The sequence below is a fragment of the Hibiscus syriacus genome, unplaced genomic scaffold (genome assembly GCF_006381635.1).
Source record: "Hibiscus syriacus cultivar Baekdansim isolate YM2019G1 unplaced genomic scaffold, ASM638163v2 tig00112347_pilon, whole genome shotgun sequence".
NCBI lineage: Eukaryota > Viridiplantae > Streptophyta > Magnoliopsida > Malvales > Malvaceae > Hibiscus > Hibiscus syriacus.
The window spans coordinates 1,321,530-1,342,986 of NW_024063308.1; the positions used below are offsets into that span (position 1 = coordinate 1,321,530).

Genomic DNA, 21,457 nt, shown 5'->3' on the forward strand with positions numbered 1-21,457 from the left:
TCTATTTTACATGCGATTTATAGCCTCGGATTTGGCTATTTTAGAGTCCGATATGGACTCAACTTCTTCGATTTTTGAGTGCTTGAGTAACTCTTGACTATTTGTTGTTCATTGTCGAGGAACGTGATTGCGTGGGGCGAGAGAATCGGCGTCAAATACGGGCTGTTGGAGCGAGACGTGCTGCCGCGGGACTGTTGCGAAGATAGAGGTGTGCGATGCTGACAAGGCTAGGGTTTGAGACAACCCTAGATATCTTTTGTTTTGGACAGTTGGATCTCATCTAGATCCAACGGTTATAATTGCTGACAGCGGGAAGTATTGGTTTAGGGTTTTTGGAAACCCTACGTGTTTGGGCTCACATGTTTGGGTCATGTGCAGTTGGGTCTCGTGTAACGGGCCTGCAAATGTAACAGATATATATGTAAATATGTATGCACCATATGTACAAAATGAATAATATATTATGTATATATATTATATAATATTAAAAGATAAAATTTGGTATCTTCAACCATAAGAAATCAAACTCAACTATAATATCACAATATTCAAAATAAAGAATAAGGCTAATCTTTTTGTTTTAAAATTACAACCATAATTCATAATTCATTGAAATACGAAAAATATATCCATACTTGAACTAAAATAAATATACATGAAACTCGCAACTTATATGCCAAATCTGTCAAAATTCATTCGGTATGTATAGGTGCATTAAAAAATTTATATTAAAAGATACGAACTTAAAATATTATATTAAAATTTAATAAATGTGAAATTATAAAATCTCAGTTAATATAAAACTAGATAATTTATATAAAACAAAAAATTATCTAAAGTATAAGAAAATTTAAAATTTCTAAAGATGGGATCGCACCGTCCAGCACCTCACAGATCTGCCGCATGCCAACCTATAATTTGGTTTCTCAATGACTTATATTTCAATATAAATATGAATCAAATGATTTCACTTGTTAAAAGATTTCAAGATTGGAGCACCAATTTACCTTTTATTTCATAGGATTTTACAAGCGAGTTCGAAGGAAAATTGTTTTCCTTTTAGAATCCTCAAGTTCCATTCCTTTAAGCCTTGGGGTATCTTCTTCAATGGATCTGATCCTCCACCACCTTTGTCTGTAACTGTCTTACTTTGTTGTTTATTGTCTTCCATTTTTGTTGATTGTCTCTTCTCCTCTATTACTTTCACATCTTCCAATTTCAATCTCTTTCCCTCATCTTTTAACCTTTCCTGCACAATCGTTTGGTACAGTTTCTTCCCACCTGCCATTCTCGCACCAAAGATCAATGGGAACCCATTGTAATAAAGAACAAAATTGGAACAAATTGATTGGCATGTGAAAACAATACAATTGAAGATATCATCGCGATTATTAGAATTACAACATTTTGATATTAATATATAACAATTAGAATTACAATCACACAATTTGTAATGCTTTTTAAACCTAAAACCATTTGTGAATTCGATCATGGATATCGACTAAAAACATAAAACCCAGAAAATATCATTGTGGTTTTATGCAAAAATGGACAAAACAAGCTAAATCAAAGTTTAATTTATGTGAAATTCAAGTGAGCCCAGAGAGGATACAGGGAAAGAAAACGAGCCAGTGAATCCTTTGAGGGAGAAGTTAATGGCCAAATCAAGCGCAAATTTGCCCAGGTTCATTAGGAAAGTTCCAATATTGAGGCTTCGATCAGTGTTCGAAACGTTGCGAGAAATATACGCCATGACCGAAAGCTACAAAGACAGACAGAAAAAAAGAAGTAAAAAAGAAAGAGGACTCAAAAAAAATAAGAACTGAAGACTGAGATCACAGAGATAGGTGATTGGAACTAATTCACACGTGCGAAATCCACCGCCAAATAACTACGTTTGGAACGCGTGTGAGAAACACACTCGAAAAAGATTTACGTGGAATCTTGGGACTTCCAAGTTTTACGTGGAAGTCTCATAATTTGAATAGTATTTATTTTGGGTTAAATTCCATGTTTAGTAGTTAAATTATCAATTTTTTTCATTTTAGTACTTAAACTATCATTTGTTTTAAAACCATAGCTAATGTTTACTTTTTGTTTGATTTCAGTACCTGCCGTTAAATTCAGTGACTGATAGGAGTGAGAAGATAGTTGAGTGATGAATGGTGTAATTTACCCATTAAAAGTGCCATGTTGTAACAGTTTCGTTAAGTTTTTAACGGCGATGTACCAAAATATTAACAAAAAGTAAACGTTTATTTTGAAATAAATAAAAGTTTAAGTACTAAAACAAAATAAATTTGATAGTTTAGGTACTAAACTTGTAGTTTACCCTTTATTTTTTCACACCTTTGAAGAAAATCCTCTATAATTATTAAATCTAGTCAATAAAGATCCTTGAAAACTTTCATCCTCTGAACAAGGCCTCTAGACGTACCTTGTAGACATCGCACCACCTCCAAAATACCCTCCGTCGGGGTTGCTCTATGAAGTTCATATTCCTCAGATGGTTATTGTCCTATGATTAGACCTTTGTTAGTCCCATGTAATTTACTAGAGGTAAACTTGCTCCAACAATTGTTATCATATTAACATTGTTTAAGTCAGTCTACAAATAGCCATCGTCATCACAGGTCTGACACCATCCGCCTTATAGTCGTGATATTTATACCCTAAGGAAAGGTTGAAAGAATGGGCTTTCATTCCACTTTTTTTCTTCTCATTATTCACTCTCATTCCCTCTAGATGCTTTCATCTCTCACAAAGAAACACCAACTCACGATCAAGTGCTCACCATTGCAAATCTCCAGTCAAACCAAAAGTGATGAACCGCCAACGAACGATGAGACAAACTTGTTTCCAATAACAATTGGTGCAATGAGCGTGAACACCTCCTAACAAAAAAATAGTTGAAATGAAACCTTTCATCTCATACTCAAACATCCATGTAAGTCCGCAACCTCTTAATATATTTAAAAGTTTGTTAGTGTAGCTCTTGATCTTGTGGCATGTGATATATTCACATCCTCCACTATGTTTCTATAGTGTGAGATGTCTCTATTGTGTTGGCATAGTGGGGATATCTCTATTTTTTACAAAGAGCATTAAGTTGCCTCCGCTCTGAGTGTTGAGATGCATTCACTCCCTTCTAGATTCAAACATCATTGTCACTAACGATCAGACAAAAATTTTGAGATGTCTCCAAACATGGAGAAGCCTTTGTATGCTAACTATATAACGTTGTGTTTCCTCAATACCTACATAACCATGAGTTGCCTTTACCCTAGCTTACGGCTACTAATTTACCTAATGGTTCAAGATGTCTTTACTATGTTTCTACCTCGCCAAATATGTCTAAGTTCTACTTGTGATTGGTACACGTTGAGAAACCTCTACACCCACCACATGTATTACCGTAGATTGAGTAGCTTCCTTTACATGATCTAAAATAATTGAGATGTCTCACGCTCTTCTCAGACTACATGATTACATCTTAAAACTGACTGAATGAGTTGAGAGCCTCCAATCTAACAAGTGTCGAGATACCCTCATCCTATAACCATTAAGATGCATTTAGAAGCTTGAGTGATGTAGGGACACCTCTCACTCTTGCTGATACAACTCAGAGTTACCTCCAAAAAGTGTTGAGATGCATTTTCTAAAGCATCAAGATGCCTTTGCCTTGGAAATAGAAGAATTGTTAACATTTTTAATTACTTTTACCATGGAAAAGATGCATTTACCTGTCATTTAAACCTTTACGAGGGTGTTGAGTTATCTATTTTCTGGCTGAGGGCTTTGAGAAACCTCTACCCTATCTCTTATTACAATAACTCTATTACCGATACTGACAACCAATCAAAAGAGTCGAGAAGCCTCTGTTGCCCCTTCTCAGTATCGGGATCTTAATATGTCTACTGAATCCTCTGCACCTTTACTAAGCATTGAGATAATATTAATCTTTTCACTATATTGCTTAAACATTGAGAATCCTCTGCGGGACATATCTAGAAGCGCATAGTTGATTTCGAACATATCTAAAATTTTAATACAAATCTATAAGGATGCATAGGTCCTTTGTAATGTAAGATCGACATACCTTAGTCCACTTAATAGAAATAAAAGCGTCATGAATAATGACTTGATCAAATAATGAAGCATAAAATGTGATAATATTAACTTCGCCACTGTCTAGCCAAAAAATTTGAGGTACATCTGTTACCCTCCGCGACATCAAGATACAAACATCCTCCCCCTTATCATCCACGTGATATGTATCCTCTACAGGAGAAGTCATCCTCCACGAGAGAAATCATCCTTCGCATGAGATATTATCCTCTGTGAGAAATGGCATTCTCTACAAGAAATATTTATCCTCTAAGTGAGCTTATGCCTCCAAAGATGTCTTCTAGATATATATTCCAAAGAAGTCATAACTCCTCTGCTAAACAATGACTATTATCATTTGCTTCTACAAGCATTGATATGATCCTACCTCTTTATTGGCATAAAGACATTTCTGCTTGTTGTTTGAACTTCTTCGGAATATATTGAATTATCTCATCTTTGATCAAGAGAATTGAGATACATCCATTTTGGCAGTAGGAAATTGTCCACTACCATTATATCTAGAGACGACTTTGCTAATGCAAAGATGATATCGTTTATCAATCGAGTTCTTCTAAAAAAGGTAATGGGTTGCCTCTATCTCGAGAATGAGAATTGTTGAGATGTCTCTGGTATTTAACAAAACCAAGAGATGATCATTATATTCTTCACCACAAGTCTTGAATCAACTCACTTTAGCATTCTCTCGACCAGTGAGGATAATTATGTTATACCTCCAAAGAAGACCCTCTGAAAACTATAACGTTCCCCCTATACACCACACTACCTCTAAAACCATCATCCACCAAGATTTCTCTCTAGAGTCCATACTCCTTAGATGGCTACAACCTCACGATTAGACTCATGACAGTCCCACATGATTTACTAGAGGTAAACTTGCTCCAACAGTTGTAACCATCTTGCTCAAGTCATCATACGGGTAACCATCGCCTTCATAGGTCTAACACCATCCACTCTATAATTGGGGTATTTATGCCCCGAGGAAAGGCTAAAAGGGGGGACTCTCTTTCCACGTTCTTCTCCTTCTTCACTCTCATTCCTCCTAGATGCTTTCATCCCTCTCATAGAAAAATACTGATTCACAGTCAAATCTTCACCAACTAAGGCTCTCCGCGTACTTAAAAAAGATTAATTATCAACGTCCGATAAAACAAATTTATTCCCATCAACAATTTTAAATTTAGGTTTTTATGTATTTTAGTTTTTAATTTAATTGTATACATAACTGTTGATTTTAGTTGTAATCAATTATATGTTTTAGATTTAAATAATTTTATGTATAAATAGTAAGTATAAGTTTTTAGTCAAGATTTTATTTTGATTTAAATTTCATAATGTATGTAAATATATTCGCGGTATTTTATATATGTAATTATATTTTTAGAAGATTCTCGTAAAAATAATAAGATAAATTCAGATTTTGTAAATTTTAAAAGTAGGATTTGTAAAATTAAAATATTCGAAAGGCTTGGGTTAAAAAATAGCAAAAAAAAACATTTAATTTTAATTGATTTTAATTACTTTATATTAAAATCAATTCATAATTAATCAAAAAAATTCATAACTATCTCGTTTTTCAGTTACTCTTGAATTTTAAGATTCTCAAAAATCTTTCAACTTTTCTCTAATTTATTCCTTTTCTTCGTATCTTTTCCACATTTATTTTCAACCAAACACCTCCATTTCCATTCTTCTCTCAAGATTAAACTAAAATGTTTTTTTTCTATCATGGTAGGGGTGTAAATAGACTTATTTTAACGAATAAATTATGTTTGTGTTCGTTTATTTATTTTCTAATGTATTCATGTTCATTTAAAGTTTCAGTATCTTATAGATATTCGTTTATTCATTTTTAAAGTTGTTCATGTTCGTTTGTTTAGTGTTTATAGGCATTAACGTTCGTGTTTGTCGCAACCGTCTTTCGGGTGGGCCATGAATTGGGCTTCAACTTGAATAAAAACGTTAGAGTCGCCATCTATCATTTAAAAAAAATTAGGCTGATCGAACACCATCTTACCTAATATGCGTTTTACCAGAAATATGTCGGATTCGGAAGTCGGTTACAATCAAGGAAGGATTAACACCCTTGAACTGCCCTTTCGGTACCATTTAATTTGTCGGTTGTCTTAATAGCAAAAATTAAAATTTAAAAACCCGATTCAAATTACTTACCTCTGATTGGTTGGAATTTCTCTAAAAAATGTCGAAAATGTTAGACAAGAAATAATAAATAAATGTTAAATAAATCAAAGGGGAAAAAATAAAAAAACATAAAAAATAATAAATAATAAATAAAAGGAAAAAAAATAAAAAAAGAAATAAATAGAAATAAATCAAAGGAAAGAATGAAAAAAATATAAAAAAATATTAAATAAATCAAAGGTTAATAAAAAATAAAATAAAATAAAAAAGTTAAAATTTAAAAATAATAAAATAAAACAATATGAAATAAAATAAATAATAATAATTTTAAAAAATAATAAAAATAATAAAATAAAAATTTAGAGGATCTAATTGAAACAAATTGAAATTAATGGATTACATTGGTACTAAAAATGAGCTACAAGAGAAAAAAATAAAGAGTTAGAGGGGTTAAATTGCAAAAAAATGTAAATTATAAATAGGGGCCGAATTGAATAAATTGAAAATTCAGTGGCCAAATTGAACATAGTGACCGAAATGAATTACACTTCAAAAATTGGGGGACGACGGAAAGGGTTTAACAATCCGTTAATTACAATGTAGTCCTTGGTATATAAATACCTAAAAATCCCCCATATCCCTCAAATATCATCCCCCCTCTACCCTCAAATTCTCTCAACCAAACCCATCCGGCTAAAGGCCGACCTCCGCTCAAGGGACGCCCCCACCGTGTCGACCACCGCTCCGGCCGCCGCCTCCGACGGTCAAAAAAATCAAACTTGCAAAAAACGTCCCCCAACCTCGTGAATACCGTTCCGTAACCCGATTTTTCAACAAAGCGCCAAATCGGCGTAGATCTAAAAATATACGTTCGGATTTTTACCTTTTCCGGTGAGACTCTTCGTCTTCCGATGCGACCTCCAACGAAAGCCCTTGGCTTTTTGTGATATTTGGTTTTCGCTTGGTTTTGTCCACTGATGCCTTGTTTTTGTTTGGTTTTTCTGCTATGAATGTTTCTGTTTTCGCCTTGTACACGATGCTCGTGGTTTTGGTGTGGTTGTTATTTTTTGCGGTTCTCTTGGTTATGCTTGGTTTTGTGTTTCGATGTTCCCGATGTTGGTTCTTGGGTTCTGTTTTTCCTCCGTTGGTTTCGATCCCTTTGGTGGCTTGGTGGGGGTATTTTTATCCCCTCTATCGGTGACCGTTCCCGACTATCTCAGGATCGTTCTCGATCTTACTGTTGTGGATTGTTCATGGTTGAAAGGCTAAAACGGGATGGGTCAGTCCCGATTTAACTGGGGCTTACTGCCTTGGTTATTTTGTGACCGGATTTCTCGTCTGGTCGTCTGGTTTCTGATTTCTATGATCTGCGCGTGGCTTCCACCCGCCACATGTGTAGCGCCATTGGTTAAGTACGAAACCCTAATCTTTTGGGCTCACCAGGTCGGGTTTAGTAACTTATTGGGTCATGCGGGTCTGAACCGTGATTTGGGCTCATGCTCATTTGGAAGCTTATTGGACCCTGAAAAGAGAAAAAATAATATAAATAAATAATAACGAAAAATAAATAATTAAAAAGAAATTTTTTAAATATATATTATATATTTTCTAAAACATTTTCAAAATTTCAAAAAAATATTTTCAAAACTTATATATTATATATATTTAAAAATGTTATAAAAAACTATATATCATATAAGTTTTCAAAATGTTTTTTTTAAACTATATATTATATACATTTTAAAAATGTTTTAAAAAACTATATATTATATATATTTTTTCAAAAACCGATTTTTTAAAAAACACAAAAAATTTCAAAAACTATATGATAATAAAAAAAAGACTTCGGACAAAAATGAGTTTCTACATCTGCCCCTCTTTATTCTTTTTTCGTGTAACAAAAAAATATGACAAAGATAAAAGGACACAAATTTTCGTTTGGTATGAAAGGTCCCTGAGTCTAATATTTTCCCTTATGGAGTTGAAAATTGACTCTGATATTGCAATTAGAAATTTCTCCCTGTTAAATTGAGTTATGGATGACTTCTCCGTCGCAAAGTCGAGTCTGTCTTGAAATGATATGAAACTGAAGCGTAGTTCGGAATTTGAATTGGAATGTGGCTTCTTATTGTCAAATCGTAGTTAACTTTGGTCTTCTTCTCGGTTTGAAGACCTTGGTTTGAAAAAATGACTAGAAAGTAGTTTCTCGACACTACCGTGTGGTTGATAGGCTCTCGAGCTAAATGGAATCGAACTCGAAAGTTTTCATTGACAGATAACCCTTTTTGCCTTGAGCTATGATGTAAACTTGTTATGTCTTTAAGCTTAAGCTGAATGGAATCAAACTCAAAGGTTTCTGTTGACAGATAACCCTCATCGTCTTTAGTTATGTTGTACTAAGCTGAGAGATTGCCCCAGATCTTCCTCATGACTTAAAGACCTTGGTTTAAACTTCAACCGGAAAGTAATTCCTCACTGCTACCATGTAGTTAATATGTCATCGAGCTGAATGGAATCGAACTCGATAGTTTTTTTTGACAGATATCCCTTCTCGCCTTGAGCTATGCTATAAATTTGATATGCCCTTGAGATGGATGTAATTGAACTCGAAGGTTTGTTAACAGATAGCCCTTTTCACCTTGAGCTATGCTGTAAATTTGATATGCCCTTGAGCTGAATGTAATCGAACTCGAAGGTTTTTATTGACAAATAACCCTTCTCGCTTTGAGTTATGTTGTAAATTTGATATGTCCTTGAGCTGAATGTAATCGAACTCGAAGCTTTTGGTTGACAGATAGGCCTTCTCACCTTGAGCTATGCTATAAATTTGATATGTCCTTGAGCTGAATGTAATCGAACTCGAAGATTTTGGTTGACAGATAGCCCTTCTCGCCTTGAGCTATGTTGTAAATTTGATATGTCCTTGAGCTGAATGTAATCGAACTCGAAGGTTTTGGTTGACAGATATCCTTTCTCACCTTGAGCTATGTTGTAAATTTGATATGTCATTGAGTTGACTGTAATCGAACTCGAAGGTTTTTTTTGTTGGCAGATAACCCTCATCGCCTTAAGCTATGCTGCAAATAGTTCCTTTAAGTGAAAAATGGCTCCCCTTCACAGGTCTAAGTTGGTCGTAGTTCTTTAGATTACTCCCTTCACGGGAAAGCCAAGTGGTAAATTCTGTCAGCCGGTTATCATCCGTCGTGGAGTTGATGTCTGGCTTGAAAACGTTATCTGAAAGATGGCCACTCGTAGTTGAGTTAAGCTGAACTGGATCCATTCTGAATTGGTTCTCGAACCCGTCTAAATTTGATTCCAAGATCTTTCGATCTTTCAATATATCAAATTGGTTGACGTGTAGCTGCTCGCTGTTGCGTTAAGCAACCACCATCAATTTCTTTTTTGAAGGTGCTTTTGAATCGAATATCTTTCGTCTTGAAGTTAAAACTTGACTCTAAAAGCTGTAAAAAAATATGTATGCAAAAAAATGATAGATGTGATGCTCTTAAGTATGTCTAAGATGCATGCAACATTAATTAGTTCTGTTTTATCTCCTGGATGAAGTCTCGTGCTTTGTCTGCCGATTTGATCCTTGGAATCGATCATGCCCTATTTTCTTCTTGGGTTGCAGTCTTTCACATTTGAGATTGTCCTGTTTGATTTTTTTTCTCTTTCTCTTATTTTAGGAGGGAAAATATATGAGAATATAAGAATTCCGTAAAACATTGCCCCTTAATTCAGGTTCGTAATCGAATCAAATCATAAACATGAGTTCACAGAAAATCAAAGGAATCAATAGCTCTTCAATGCTTTCAGAGTTATAGCTCTTTGAAAAATATCCAAGTTGAGGTGTTGGTTTCAGGTTGGCTTCCTATTGTCTAAGATTTTGGCCACCACAATGTCATTTCTTTTTTTGAACATCACAACATGCCCTCTTTCTCAGCTTGGTATTTTAATCGGATGCGGACAAAATGACGCAACTAGCATAATCAATTACCAAACCTTCTATTTCGGTTCTCTGAAATTTTCCATTTGTTCAAGCTTCGTAAGCTCCTCTAATAAAGGCAGTGCATAAATATCGGTCTAAAAAGGAAATTCCTGATGTTTGTGTGAAATTGACTATAACAGGTGTTCCTTAACTCTCTTAGTCCATAATTATCGAAAACTCCTTGTTTAGAAATATTTGATTTAATTGGCCATTGTCTGGCTAGCTGAATCTTATCCATAAAGCCAGGGCATTTAACCAATTGCTTTAAAAGGACAACTTAATATTATAATAACTTTTATCAGGTTAACTAAAGGGTTCATCTCATCACAAAGTCTTCGGCCTGACAATTGTAGTAGAGCAAACATCGAATTGCCAAGCGTCCAAGCAATGCCATGGTTTGAATGCAATATATTATAAAGCCAGGGCTTTCGAGTTTGCTCTAAAACCATTTGCCTTAGTGGAATAGCTCAGCTTTACGGATTCAATTTCTTAAGATTGTCAAGAAGAACCCATTTTAGTCTAGGTATTTGTTGAAAGTAAAAAATTTCATATTTAGATCAATTTCCAAGCAACTGACTTAAACTAGATTCACCTACTCGACTATTCCATCTGTGAAGATCATGATCATCAATGAAAATCTTAAACAAAAGTATAGTAACATCATATGCAAAAGATGCCCCATGTTGTCTGCTCCTACGTATATCTAAATACCAAGTCTCTTGTTCATTCCCTTATGAGAGGAGAAGGCTATATCGGTTCTTGCAAGAGAAGGGTATGGTGTTCGAGCGTATTTTTCTGAAGTAAGGTCAAAAGTCCTTGTTTTATCAGTTTTTAATCGTGTTACTTTGTCAAATATTTGTAACTATGAATCATTTACAGAGTTTTTAAATTCAGTTGATATTCAAAGAATTTCAAGTCTACAAATTTGATTTATTACTCGCCATTGTTAAAGTAGCATAAATTCATTTAAATCTCTTTACAAAAAAAACCCTGAGAAAAGATGAAAAAAAATTCAAACAAAATGTTGTAAATGATGAAATGATCTTCCTCCTCACTTGGATGCCCCCGAGTTGTTGAAGTTGGTCCAGTTCTTGTTATCAATCTTCCGTACAATTCTTTTGAATGCGAAACAGTTTTCAATAGTGTGCCCTAGGACACCGCCGTGATATTCACAATGAGCATTCTCATTATACCACCTAGGGTATGGGGGCTTGATGAGTTCCACAGGGTATGGTGACACTACATGAGTGTCAAAAGGTTGTTATAAAGCTCTTTGTATGTCAAGGGAATATGGTCGAAAATGTTCACTTTCCTTCCTATGTTCTCTCGAGTCTTGTATAGAAGTACTTGAAGTACAGCTGCAGTTGATTTTGGGTTGGAGATTGTAACACTTTTATTAGTGTTGTAGGTGTTGACGTTGTTAACCTCTCTATCCCTCTTTTGTATAGGAGGTTTCTTGCTTGCCCCTCTTTCCTCAATCTTGCCTTGCTCTTGGTTATTTTTACTATTTCCCCGGCCATGACTAAGTTCAAAAAATTATCGGATGTGATTGCAACCAAGTGCCCGAAGTAAGGAGCCTTTAGTTTTTGCATGAAGAGCTTCCTAGTTTCCTTCTCATCCAAGGGTGGATAAACTTGCACAACTAAATCCCTCCATTTCTGTAGCATAATTGAATCTGGCCTCATGTCATTGAGGTGTTTGTATTGTTCCAAAAATGACTTGGTTAAATCCTTCCAAGTCTTTATATGAGATTAAATTAACTGATTGTACCACCAGATGGTTGAGCCCGACAGACTCTACTAGAAATAATGGATCAGGAGTTGGTCGTTTCCTACATATCATGTCATCTTTCGACAAAACATGGTGATGTGGGCAGATGAGCAATTATTCCCATCGAACTTCTCGAATTCTGGGGACTTAAATTTCGGAGGAAGAACCAAGTCTGGACTAGACTTAGTTCCGCAGCATCGACTCATAGTAGTCATTATCTCCTTTAACCACCTTCATTTGGTCCTCTAATTATTTGATTTTCTCCTCCATCTTTTTTTCCTTATCGTCCTTTTCGTCTAAATCCGGTATATGGTAATAACCCGGATTATTCTCAAGGTTAGATACAATAGTTGTATGTTTGCAGCAGATAAGGTTTTCACCTTTGTAGAGAATGAGTCCTTGAAGTTCAGGTAAGATTCCAGGTGAGATAACCACCTGCGGGGTAGGTGGCATAGCTTCCCCTTCCGGCGAACTTGCCCAGGTGCACTTGCTTGATGTAGGCCAGATAACTTGGCCACAATCCGATCAACCAATGACTCTTGGCTCTTTTTTATTGTATCCAGAGTACTCTGATTGTTTTGGCTTATCTTTTCTTTTTACTCTCTTTGCAGTCTCAGCATGTTCTCTTAGAGTTGAGCAATTTTGGCTTCCATCTTCTTCTTCTTTGAGTGAGTGTTATTAGGATGAGGTGTGTCCAATGCTTGAGGTGGTATGTTCAGTGTTTATTCTTTTTTTGATGAGACATTCTTCTGTTAGTTAATGCGAATATAAAAAAAATGAAAATAACAAATTGCAAAATATGTTTAAATGCATGATGCATGAAATGTTCGAAGTATTGAACCAAAAACACGTCTGTTATTATAAATAATTTTTTTTGGGACAAAAGTGTTATTTTGTAAGAGACAAAAAACAACTAAGTCTTCTAGACCCTGAACAGCTTCTGACAAGTTGACTCATCTTATACCTTCTTCTGTCACCGGTTGAATACCCTGTCCAATTGCTCCGGCTTCTTTGGCTAAACTGTGCAAGTGACGAGCTGCATGCTTAAAAAAGTCTCGAATGACTGCATCTTCCACTTTCACTCTCTGCCGAGTCTGCTCCCATTGAAAACGCCATTGGAAACCTCCATCGATAGGAACTACCCAAAGTTTATTTGCTTGTTTCTTGAATTCATCAACAATGGCCTCCAGTTTCAGCTATCGCTTTGTTATCTTGTTCTCGTGTTCTTTGAAGGGACTCCCCAGGCCAATAACCTTTTTCTCGTCTTTCCCATGCAACTTTTGCCAACCTGTTTTAGAAAAGTGTACTTTTGATGTGCTTGGTGTAAAACCGGTCCATTGTGAGTCTTTTTTTACCATAGCCGGACTTCTGAGCTTATCACATTTGTATTATAACCCCTTTGTCCATTAATACAAATTATTTACGTTTAACGAACATGTTTTTTGTGGATCAACACCTCTTTTGAATGGTGCAAATGATGAAAATAAAATGAAAGAAACAAAATGAAAAGAGTTAGTGAGGTAAGTGTAATACCCTAAATTTTGACCAGTGACTAAAATGTAAGTTTCAAAAGTTTAGTGGCTAAAGTATAAACTTTGAAAAGTGTAAGGACCAAAATTTGTAATTTTTAAAAGTTATATATTTTAGCCCGTAAATGAACAGTTTGGATTAAAACATATATTTTAGTGATAATCATATTTTTGATACAGGAATTGTGTTAAAAGCTAGAAGCAGTAAAGTTCAGTATTGAAATCGGATAATCGGATTGAGCCGAAATTTTAAGAAAATTGGAATGACGTTAGAAAATGATTGGAAATATTATTTTCATATTTTATATCAGAGAAATTTTGCTCAGAACAGTGCAATTTTTCTGATTCGTCCAAATAGTGAAAATTAGTGACTAAAATGAAATTTTGGAAAATTGAAGGGTCAAAATGAAAAATTGAGAGATGAGATTTTTACAGCTATTTTAATAATATTAAAATAGAGATGGAGTGGCATGGAGGTAATTGTGAAAATTTATTAAGGGTAATTTGGGTTTTTGACCCAAAATGAATATAAAATTCATTTTTAATTCTATATTAAAGATATGGGGAGAGATTTTTTTCTTATAGAAATCTCAAGAACTCTCTCTTTCTCTCCATCTTCAGCTACCGAAGTCTACACAACAAGGTAAGCTTTTTATTTTTTATTTTTGAAGCTATTTTCTTGAGAATTAGACTTCGGTGTAGTTAGGAAAAATGGTCTAGGTTCAATTCGCTACGTTTTAACATGAATATCACTAGAGTTTATGTTCAAGTTCATCTTTAGTTGATGAAGGGGATGTTGATTTCTTGTGTTTTATGGATTTTGAAGAGTTAAGTGATTTTAAAGAATTGGTTGTAAGAATTGATGAAGAATTTAATGATGATGTTAATGAAAACAGTTTAGATTTTGAATTTGAGAGTGAGTTTGAAAATTCACCAGAAATTCTATAAAAATTATTTGGAGGTGATTTTTATATTTTGTTTGTATATCAATTTAATTTTGTTTAAAACAAACGGGTACCAATTTCAAGGTGTATAAAAAATATATGAATTTTTAACCGAGGAAATGTTAGAAAAGCTGACAGTAGATTCTGAACAAAACATATTATGTCAGTCAACTTTGAAAATTCACCATAAATTGTAAAGAATGAATTAGAAGGATTTATTTATATTGATAGATTCGTATTCGAGTCTAGTTTTCAACGAAAGAAAGAGAATTAAATTCCAGTGTGTATATCAATACAGAATACTGATTCTTTAAAGGTAGTGAAAGTTGTCTGAATATTGAAATTTTAGAATTTAAGTTGAAATGAATTAGAAGATGAAGAGTAATGTTCAAATGTTGAGTATATTTTTGGATGCATAGAATTGAAGTTAAATAGCAAGAGACCATTTTGAATAAATTGGAAATGTTGAGAAGAATTCTATAAGAATTCATTTTAATGGTTAGATGGTGGAATTCGAAAGGTTCCAAAACTTTGGGGACTTGTTTACAAGTTCTTAAATGAAGAAGTATTATTTGGGTATTTTATTCAAGTGTTGGAATTTTAGTAATTAATGTACGACTATCATAATGGTGAAGAACCATTATGAATTAAAGGAAAAGTTGAGTTGAATTCTAGAAAGAATTTAAAATATGTGGTTTGATTTTATAATTGGTAAAAGTTGAAGATCATGTTGGGAATAATTATTTGTGGAATTGAATAAGTGTTTCGAGAAGTTTGAAGTTATAATGGAGTTATGAGTTAGGTTGATATCGATTTAGTTATCGATTTTATTTTATAGATTTTCAAATGTCAAAATGAGCTTATGTTAGAATGATACTAATATGTAGTTTAAACATTTTATGTTATAATTTGGTATTGTCATATTATAATAAAATTAGCAATCCGAATGATCTGAAAGGAAATGACAAAGCTTGTGAGTAGTATTATCGTATACAAGTTCTGTAGTGAGGAAAAGGTGAGTGCAGTTTATTTATTTAATTATTTTGATCGAGGATGACTTGCGATAAGTCAACCTCACATTATTTATTTCAAATATATGAATTATGTTTTTGACTATGGAATTATATCCGTAATATTGTTAATAAGTTTTATGAAGATTTTGGGTATGAACTGCCCATGTCATATTTTACGAATGTGGATTAAATATATTTCTGATTCTGATATGATGTTTATCAAATGATTACGAAATGAACTGAAAACCCATTGTATGTTATATTGAGAGTCAAAGGTACAATTGGCATGCTATGAGGAGGAGTGATTATATGTTCTGATTCTGATATACTGTGGTGTACCGAAGTGTACACTAGTATATATATTCTGATATGAATGCACTTGGTGTGCATATTGTTATTTCCAATGTGATAGCACTGTGTGTGCTTATCTGTTCTGGCTCTGATGATATGAGATTTGTATTACGCATCAGTAAGGAGCTATCGGAGCATCTTTTTGGAAAGACATACACATCATCAGTATCGGTAAGACATCTATGATGTTTCTTTTGACTTATAGTGGCATGTATAATTATGTCAATGATTTGTATTTATCGTATTTATTTTTAATAATATGTTATAGTAAACTAGAACTATTTTAGTTTATTTTACTTGGTTTAGTTTTATCAGTATTTATGCATGAAAAGAATATGTTATGATATTATGTTTTTAAAAGATTTCACAAAAAAACATGGTTTAGTAAAATTATTGATTTATAAATGAATTTATTTTCGTGCGACAAATAAATAAATTAAAGGTTGATATATACTTTAAAATATATTTTTAAAGTTAGAATATGAGTGTTTTTAAATTAAACAAATTTTTAGATAATTTCAGTTCAGTAAATATTTTTAAGTTGATGTGACATCTTTGATTCGTATATCGAGACATATACGGGTTAAGGGTGTTACAGTAAGGATAATAATCAAAAACAATAATAAAAATAAAAAGTCCTACCCCACATGATATCTACCCCACATGCTTATTATTCCTACCCGGACATTATCTCTATCCCACATGTTAATTTTGAACCAGTCCTAACCGCATAAATTTCTAGTTCACATGCTTTGAACAGAAAATAAAGCATGAAACAATCTTAAAGCAGCCTAGGGTTTGAAATGAGGTTTTGGGGTGGGCTCTAATTCCCTATAGTCTTCCGGTTTAGGTTCTAAAGAAGGTACCCGAGTTCTCCTTGCTGGTGCCCATTGGGCTTGTCAGACCCTTAGTCTTAAGCCTATTACAAGCTCACGTGGACTAAGTTAAACTCGAGATGATACATTCCCTTATGCCCGCATGGTGAATAAATTCACACGAAGACATAAGGTATATGAATCCCGAAGGTTACTTGTTAGGCACATACGGAGAATAAATTCCCACGAAGGCATCGCTTTCACCCCCACTTAAAAAGGTTTGGAGCTCGGGTATAAAGCCAAATATGAAAACTTTTTCAAAAATATAAAATCATTGAGAAAACGTCAGTACAACTATTTATTTGAAAAATAATCAAAGATAAATAATTAGAATCGAATAAATAAATTAAAATTTAAACTTATAATTTTCTCTTAAAAAGACAACCGGAAATTAATTTCGGCCTGACTCACTTACCTGTCCCCAGCGGAGTCGCCAAGCTGTCGTGGTCGTCTTTCGGGTGGGCGTTGAATTGGGCTTCGACTTGAATAAAAACGTTAGAGTCGCCACCGATCATTTAAAAAATATTTAGGCTGATCGGACACCATCTTACCTTATATGCGTTTTACCATAAATATGTCAGATTCGGGAGTCGGTTACAGTCAATGAAGGATTAACACCCTTGAACTGCCCTTTCAGTACCATTTAATTTGTCGGTTGTCATAATAGAAAAAATTAAAATTAAAATTTAAAAAACCCGATTCAAATTACTTACCTCTGATTGGTTAGAATTTCTCTAAAAAGGTCAAAAATGTTAGACAAAAAATAATAAAGAAATGTTAAATAAATCAAAGGGGAAAGTAAAAAAAATAAAAAAACATAAAAATAATAAATAATAAATCAAAGGAAAAAATAAAATAATAATAGAAATAAATCAAAGGAAAAAATGAAAAAATATAAAAAAAATATTAAATAAATCAAAGGTCAAGAAAAAATAAAATAAAATAAAAAAGTTAAATTTTTAAAAATAATAAAATAAAATAATATGAAATAAAAGAAATAATAATAATTTTTAAAAATTAAAAATAATTAAAAATAAAATGAAAATTTAGAGGATCCAATTGAAACAAATTGAAATTAATGAATTAAATTGGCACTAAAAATGAGCTGCAAGAGAAAACTAAAGAGTTAGAGGGGTTAAATTGCAAAAAATGTAAATTATAAATAGGGACCGAATTGAGTAAATTGAAAATTTAGTGGCCAAATTGAGCATAATGACCGAAATAAATTAAACTTCAAAAATTAGGGGATGGCAAAAAGGGTTTAACAATCCCTTAATTACAATGTAGTCCTAGGTATATAAATACCTAAAAATCCCCCATTTCACTTCATTTTCAACATATCCCTCAAATATCATCTCCCTTCTCCCCTCAAATTATCTCAACCAAACCTATCCGGCCAAGGGTCGGCCTCCGCTCCGGCGACTCCCTCACTGTGCCGACCACTGCCCCGGTGGTCGAAAAAATCAAACTTGCTGAAAACATTCCCCTAACCTCGTGAACATCGTTCTGTAACCCGATTTTTCAACAAAGCGCCAAATAGGCATAGATCTATAAAAATACGTTCGGATTTTTACCTTTTCTGCTGAGACTCTTCGTCTTTCGATGCGACCTCCGACGAAAGCCCTTAACTTTTTGTGATATTTGGTTTTCGTTTGGTTTTGTCCACTAATGCCTTGTTTTTGTTCATTTTTTTTTGCTATGAATGTTTCTGTTTTCCACCTTGTACACAATCCTCGTGCTTTTGGTGTGGTTGCTATTTTTTGTTGTTCTCTTGGTTGTGGTTGGTATTGTGTTTCGATGTTCCCGATGTTGGTTATTGGGTTCTATTTTTTCCTCTTTTGGTTTCGATCCCTTTGGTGGCTTGGTGGGGAGGTATTTATATCCCCTCCACCGGTGACCGTTCCCGACTATCTCGGGATCGTTGATGATCTTACAGTTTGGACCGTTCGTGGTTGACCAGTTAAAACGGGATGGGTCAGTCCTGATTTAGCCGGGGCTTACTGCCTTGGTTGTTTTGTGACCGAATATCGGTCAGATTTCTCGCATGGTCGTCTGACTTCTTATTTCTACGATCTGCGCATGGCTTCCACGCGCCACATGTGCGGTGCCAATAGTTAAGTACGAAACCCTAATCTTTTGGGCTCACCGAGTCGGGTTTACTGACTTGCTCTGTTAGGTAGGTATAAACCCTGATTTGGGTCCATGCTCATTTAGACGCTTATTGGACCCTAAAAGTGAAATAAATAAATAAATAAATAAAAATGAAAAATAAATAATTAAAAAAAATTTAAAAAAAATATATATTATATATATTTTCTAAAACATTTTCAAAATTTCAAAAAACGTTTTCAAAACTTATATATTATATATATTTAATTTTTTTTAAAAAAACTATATATTATATATTTTCAAAATGTTTTCAAAACTATATATTATATATACATTTTTAAAATGTTTTAGAAACTATATTATATATATATATATATTCAAAATGTTTTAAAAGTTATATAATATATATATATATATATATATATATGTTTTCAAAATGTTTTAGAAACTATAATATATATATATTTTCAAACTATATATTATATACATTTTCAAAATGTTTTAAAAACTATATTATATATATATTTTTTCAAAAATCGATTTTTAAAAAACACAAAAAAAAAATTCAAAAACTATATGATAATAAAAAAAAAGACTCCAGACGAAAATGAGTATCTACAATATTAATTTAACGTTTTATATACTCTCTTTCAATCATTTTATTTGTAAGTCAAAGAAAATAATGAAATTATACCACTAATCATTAATTAAATCATTAATTATGTTGATATTAAATTGGAATTGATTAATAATAAGATATTCTAAGTTGATATGTGAGTAGATAAGGAGACAAATTTGAAAGTCCGTCCTGTCGACAATGATTATAGTTTTTTTTATCTAAACGACGTCTTTTATTATTCTTTAAGTACTATTATGTTTGCACAAGTTAAAATGTACAGATTGATATGTCATAGTTGAAAAGCAGACAGAATTAATATCTGTTGGGCTTCGCCCGTGCAGCTTCGAACCCTGCTGTCGACGTTTGTTTCTTCAGTATTTTTCGTTAGTAATCTTGTTAATAAAATTCATGATAAACTGTGTTTAGTTAACACTTATTCTTATGGTACAGTTTCGTGGCACAATTATTTTTTAATTGTATTTAATGTTATATTTTAATTTGTTTTAGTCATTTGTTAGAATGTAAATAAATTTAGTTTGGACGAATAAAGTTGTGATCATGTTTGTTTTGTTTATCATTAAAAGTATTTATGTTTGGTTTGTGTTCGTTTATTTTTAAAAGTTTTCATGTTCGTTCGTTTAGCGTTCATGAACATGTTCGTTTAACATTCGTGAACATGTTTTTTTAGTCATTCGTCGGAATGTACATTAACTTAGCTTGAACGAATAAAGTTGTAATCATGTTTGTTTTGTTTATCATTGAAAGTATCCATGTTTGGTTTGTGTTCATTTATTTATTTTAAAGGTTTTCGTGTTCGTTCGTTTAGCATTCACGAACATGTTCGTTTAACATTTGTGAACATATTTCTTTAACATTATATATATATATATAATATTTTTTAAAACATTTTGAAAACTTATATAATATATAATTTTTAAAACATTTTGAAAAATATATATAATATATAGTTTTGAAAACATTTTTAAAATATTTTTGAAAACTATATAATATATAGTTTTGAAAATATTTTTAAAATATATAATATATAGTTTTAAAATATTTTTGAATATATATATTATATAGTTTTTTATTATTTTTATTTATTATATGTTTATTAATTTATTTCATTTTATTTTAATTCAGGCCCAGGTCCAATTCCAAATCCAGCAATGGGTCCACTGCCCGGGTCCAATAGAAACTCAATTGGGTTTGGGCCTGACCCAACCCTAACCTAATTAGGGTTTTCTGTCTAGCTAGAAGGAGGGCACTGCACAGGGAGAGCCAGGCACGTTTCAATGGCGCCGAGATTTTCAGCTAAGGAAATCGGGACTGACCCATCCCGAAATCCCTGGTCAACAATGGGTATGTTACCATGATAATCGGAAACGACCACTGGTGGAGGGGGTATAAATACCCCCACCAAATCACGACAGAGGACGAACGAAAAAGCTAACACCACAAAGATCGAACCTCAACACAAAAGGATCGAGCCATAACGGATCGAAAACAATACAACGGGAACCCGTCAACGACCAAACATCAAAACTGAAGCAAAACCAAAAACAAACCATAAATAGCCAAACACCGAAGCAAAACCAAGCAAGCAAATACACAATAAAAAACCAGAATAAAAAATCGAAGCATCAACAACAAAGGGGTCAATGGGAGTCAAAAAGCCGTCGAAGAAGGTAAGAAAACTCGAACGGTTTTTCGTATATCTACGTCGATTCGTGGTGTTTTCGAGGATTCGGACTTCGGATCAGTGCTAGGGGTGTAGAGGGGAACGTTTTAGGAGATTTTGGAATTTTTACCGTTGACGACGGCGGCCGTAGACGGTGGCAGACGGTGGTCGGCTGGTGGTCGGTTTCCCACCGGTGAAGATTTTCTAGAGAGAGGTCAGAGAGAAGTTTTTTCCTCTCTCTTTTAGTGAGAGAAAGCAAATGAAGAAATGAGAGATGGGTGGCATTTGGGCCGGTTTTTGGTAAATAA

General features: G+C 33.4%; 1 protein-coding gene across 1 annotated transcript; it reads right to left on the reverse strand.

Moving 5' to 3' along the window:
* Nucleotides 1–1,007: 1,007 nt before the first annotated feature.
* On the reverse strand, nucleotides 1,008–1,775 carry LOC120178329. Its single transcript, XM_039184198.1, has 2 exons — nucleotides 1,630–1,775; nucleotides 1,008–1,281 (listed from the first exon to the last, which is right to left on the reverse strand). The coding sequence occupies exons 1-2, from the start codon at nucleotides 1,751–1,753 to the stop codon at nucleotides 1,016–1,018; spliced, it is 390 nt and encodes a 129-aa protein (XP_039040129.1). The 5' UTR covers nucleotides 1,754–1,775; the 3' UTR covers nucleotides 1,008–1,015.
* Between the last annotated feature and the right edge of the window lie 19,682 nt (nucleotides 1,776–21,457).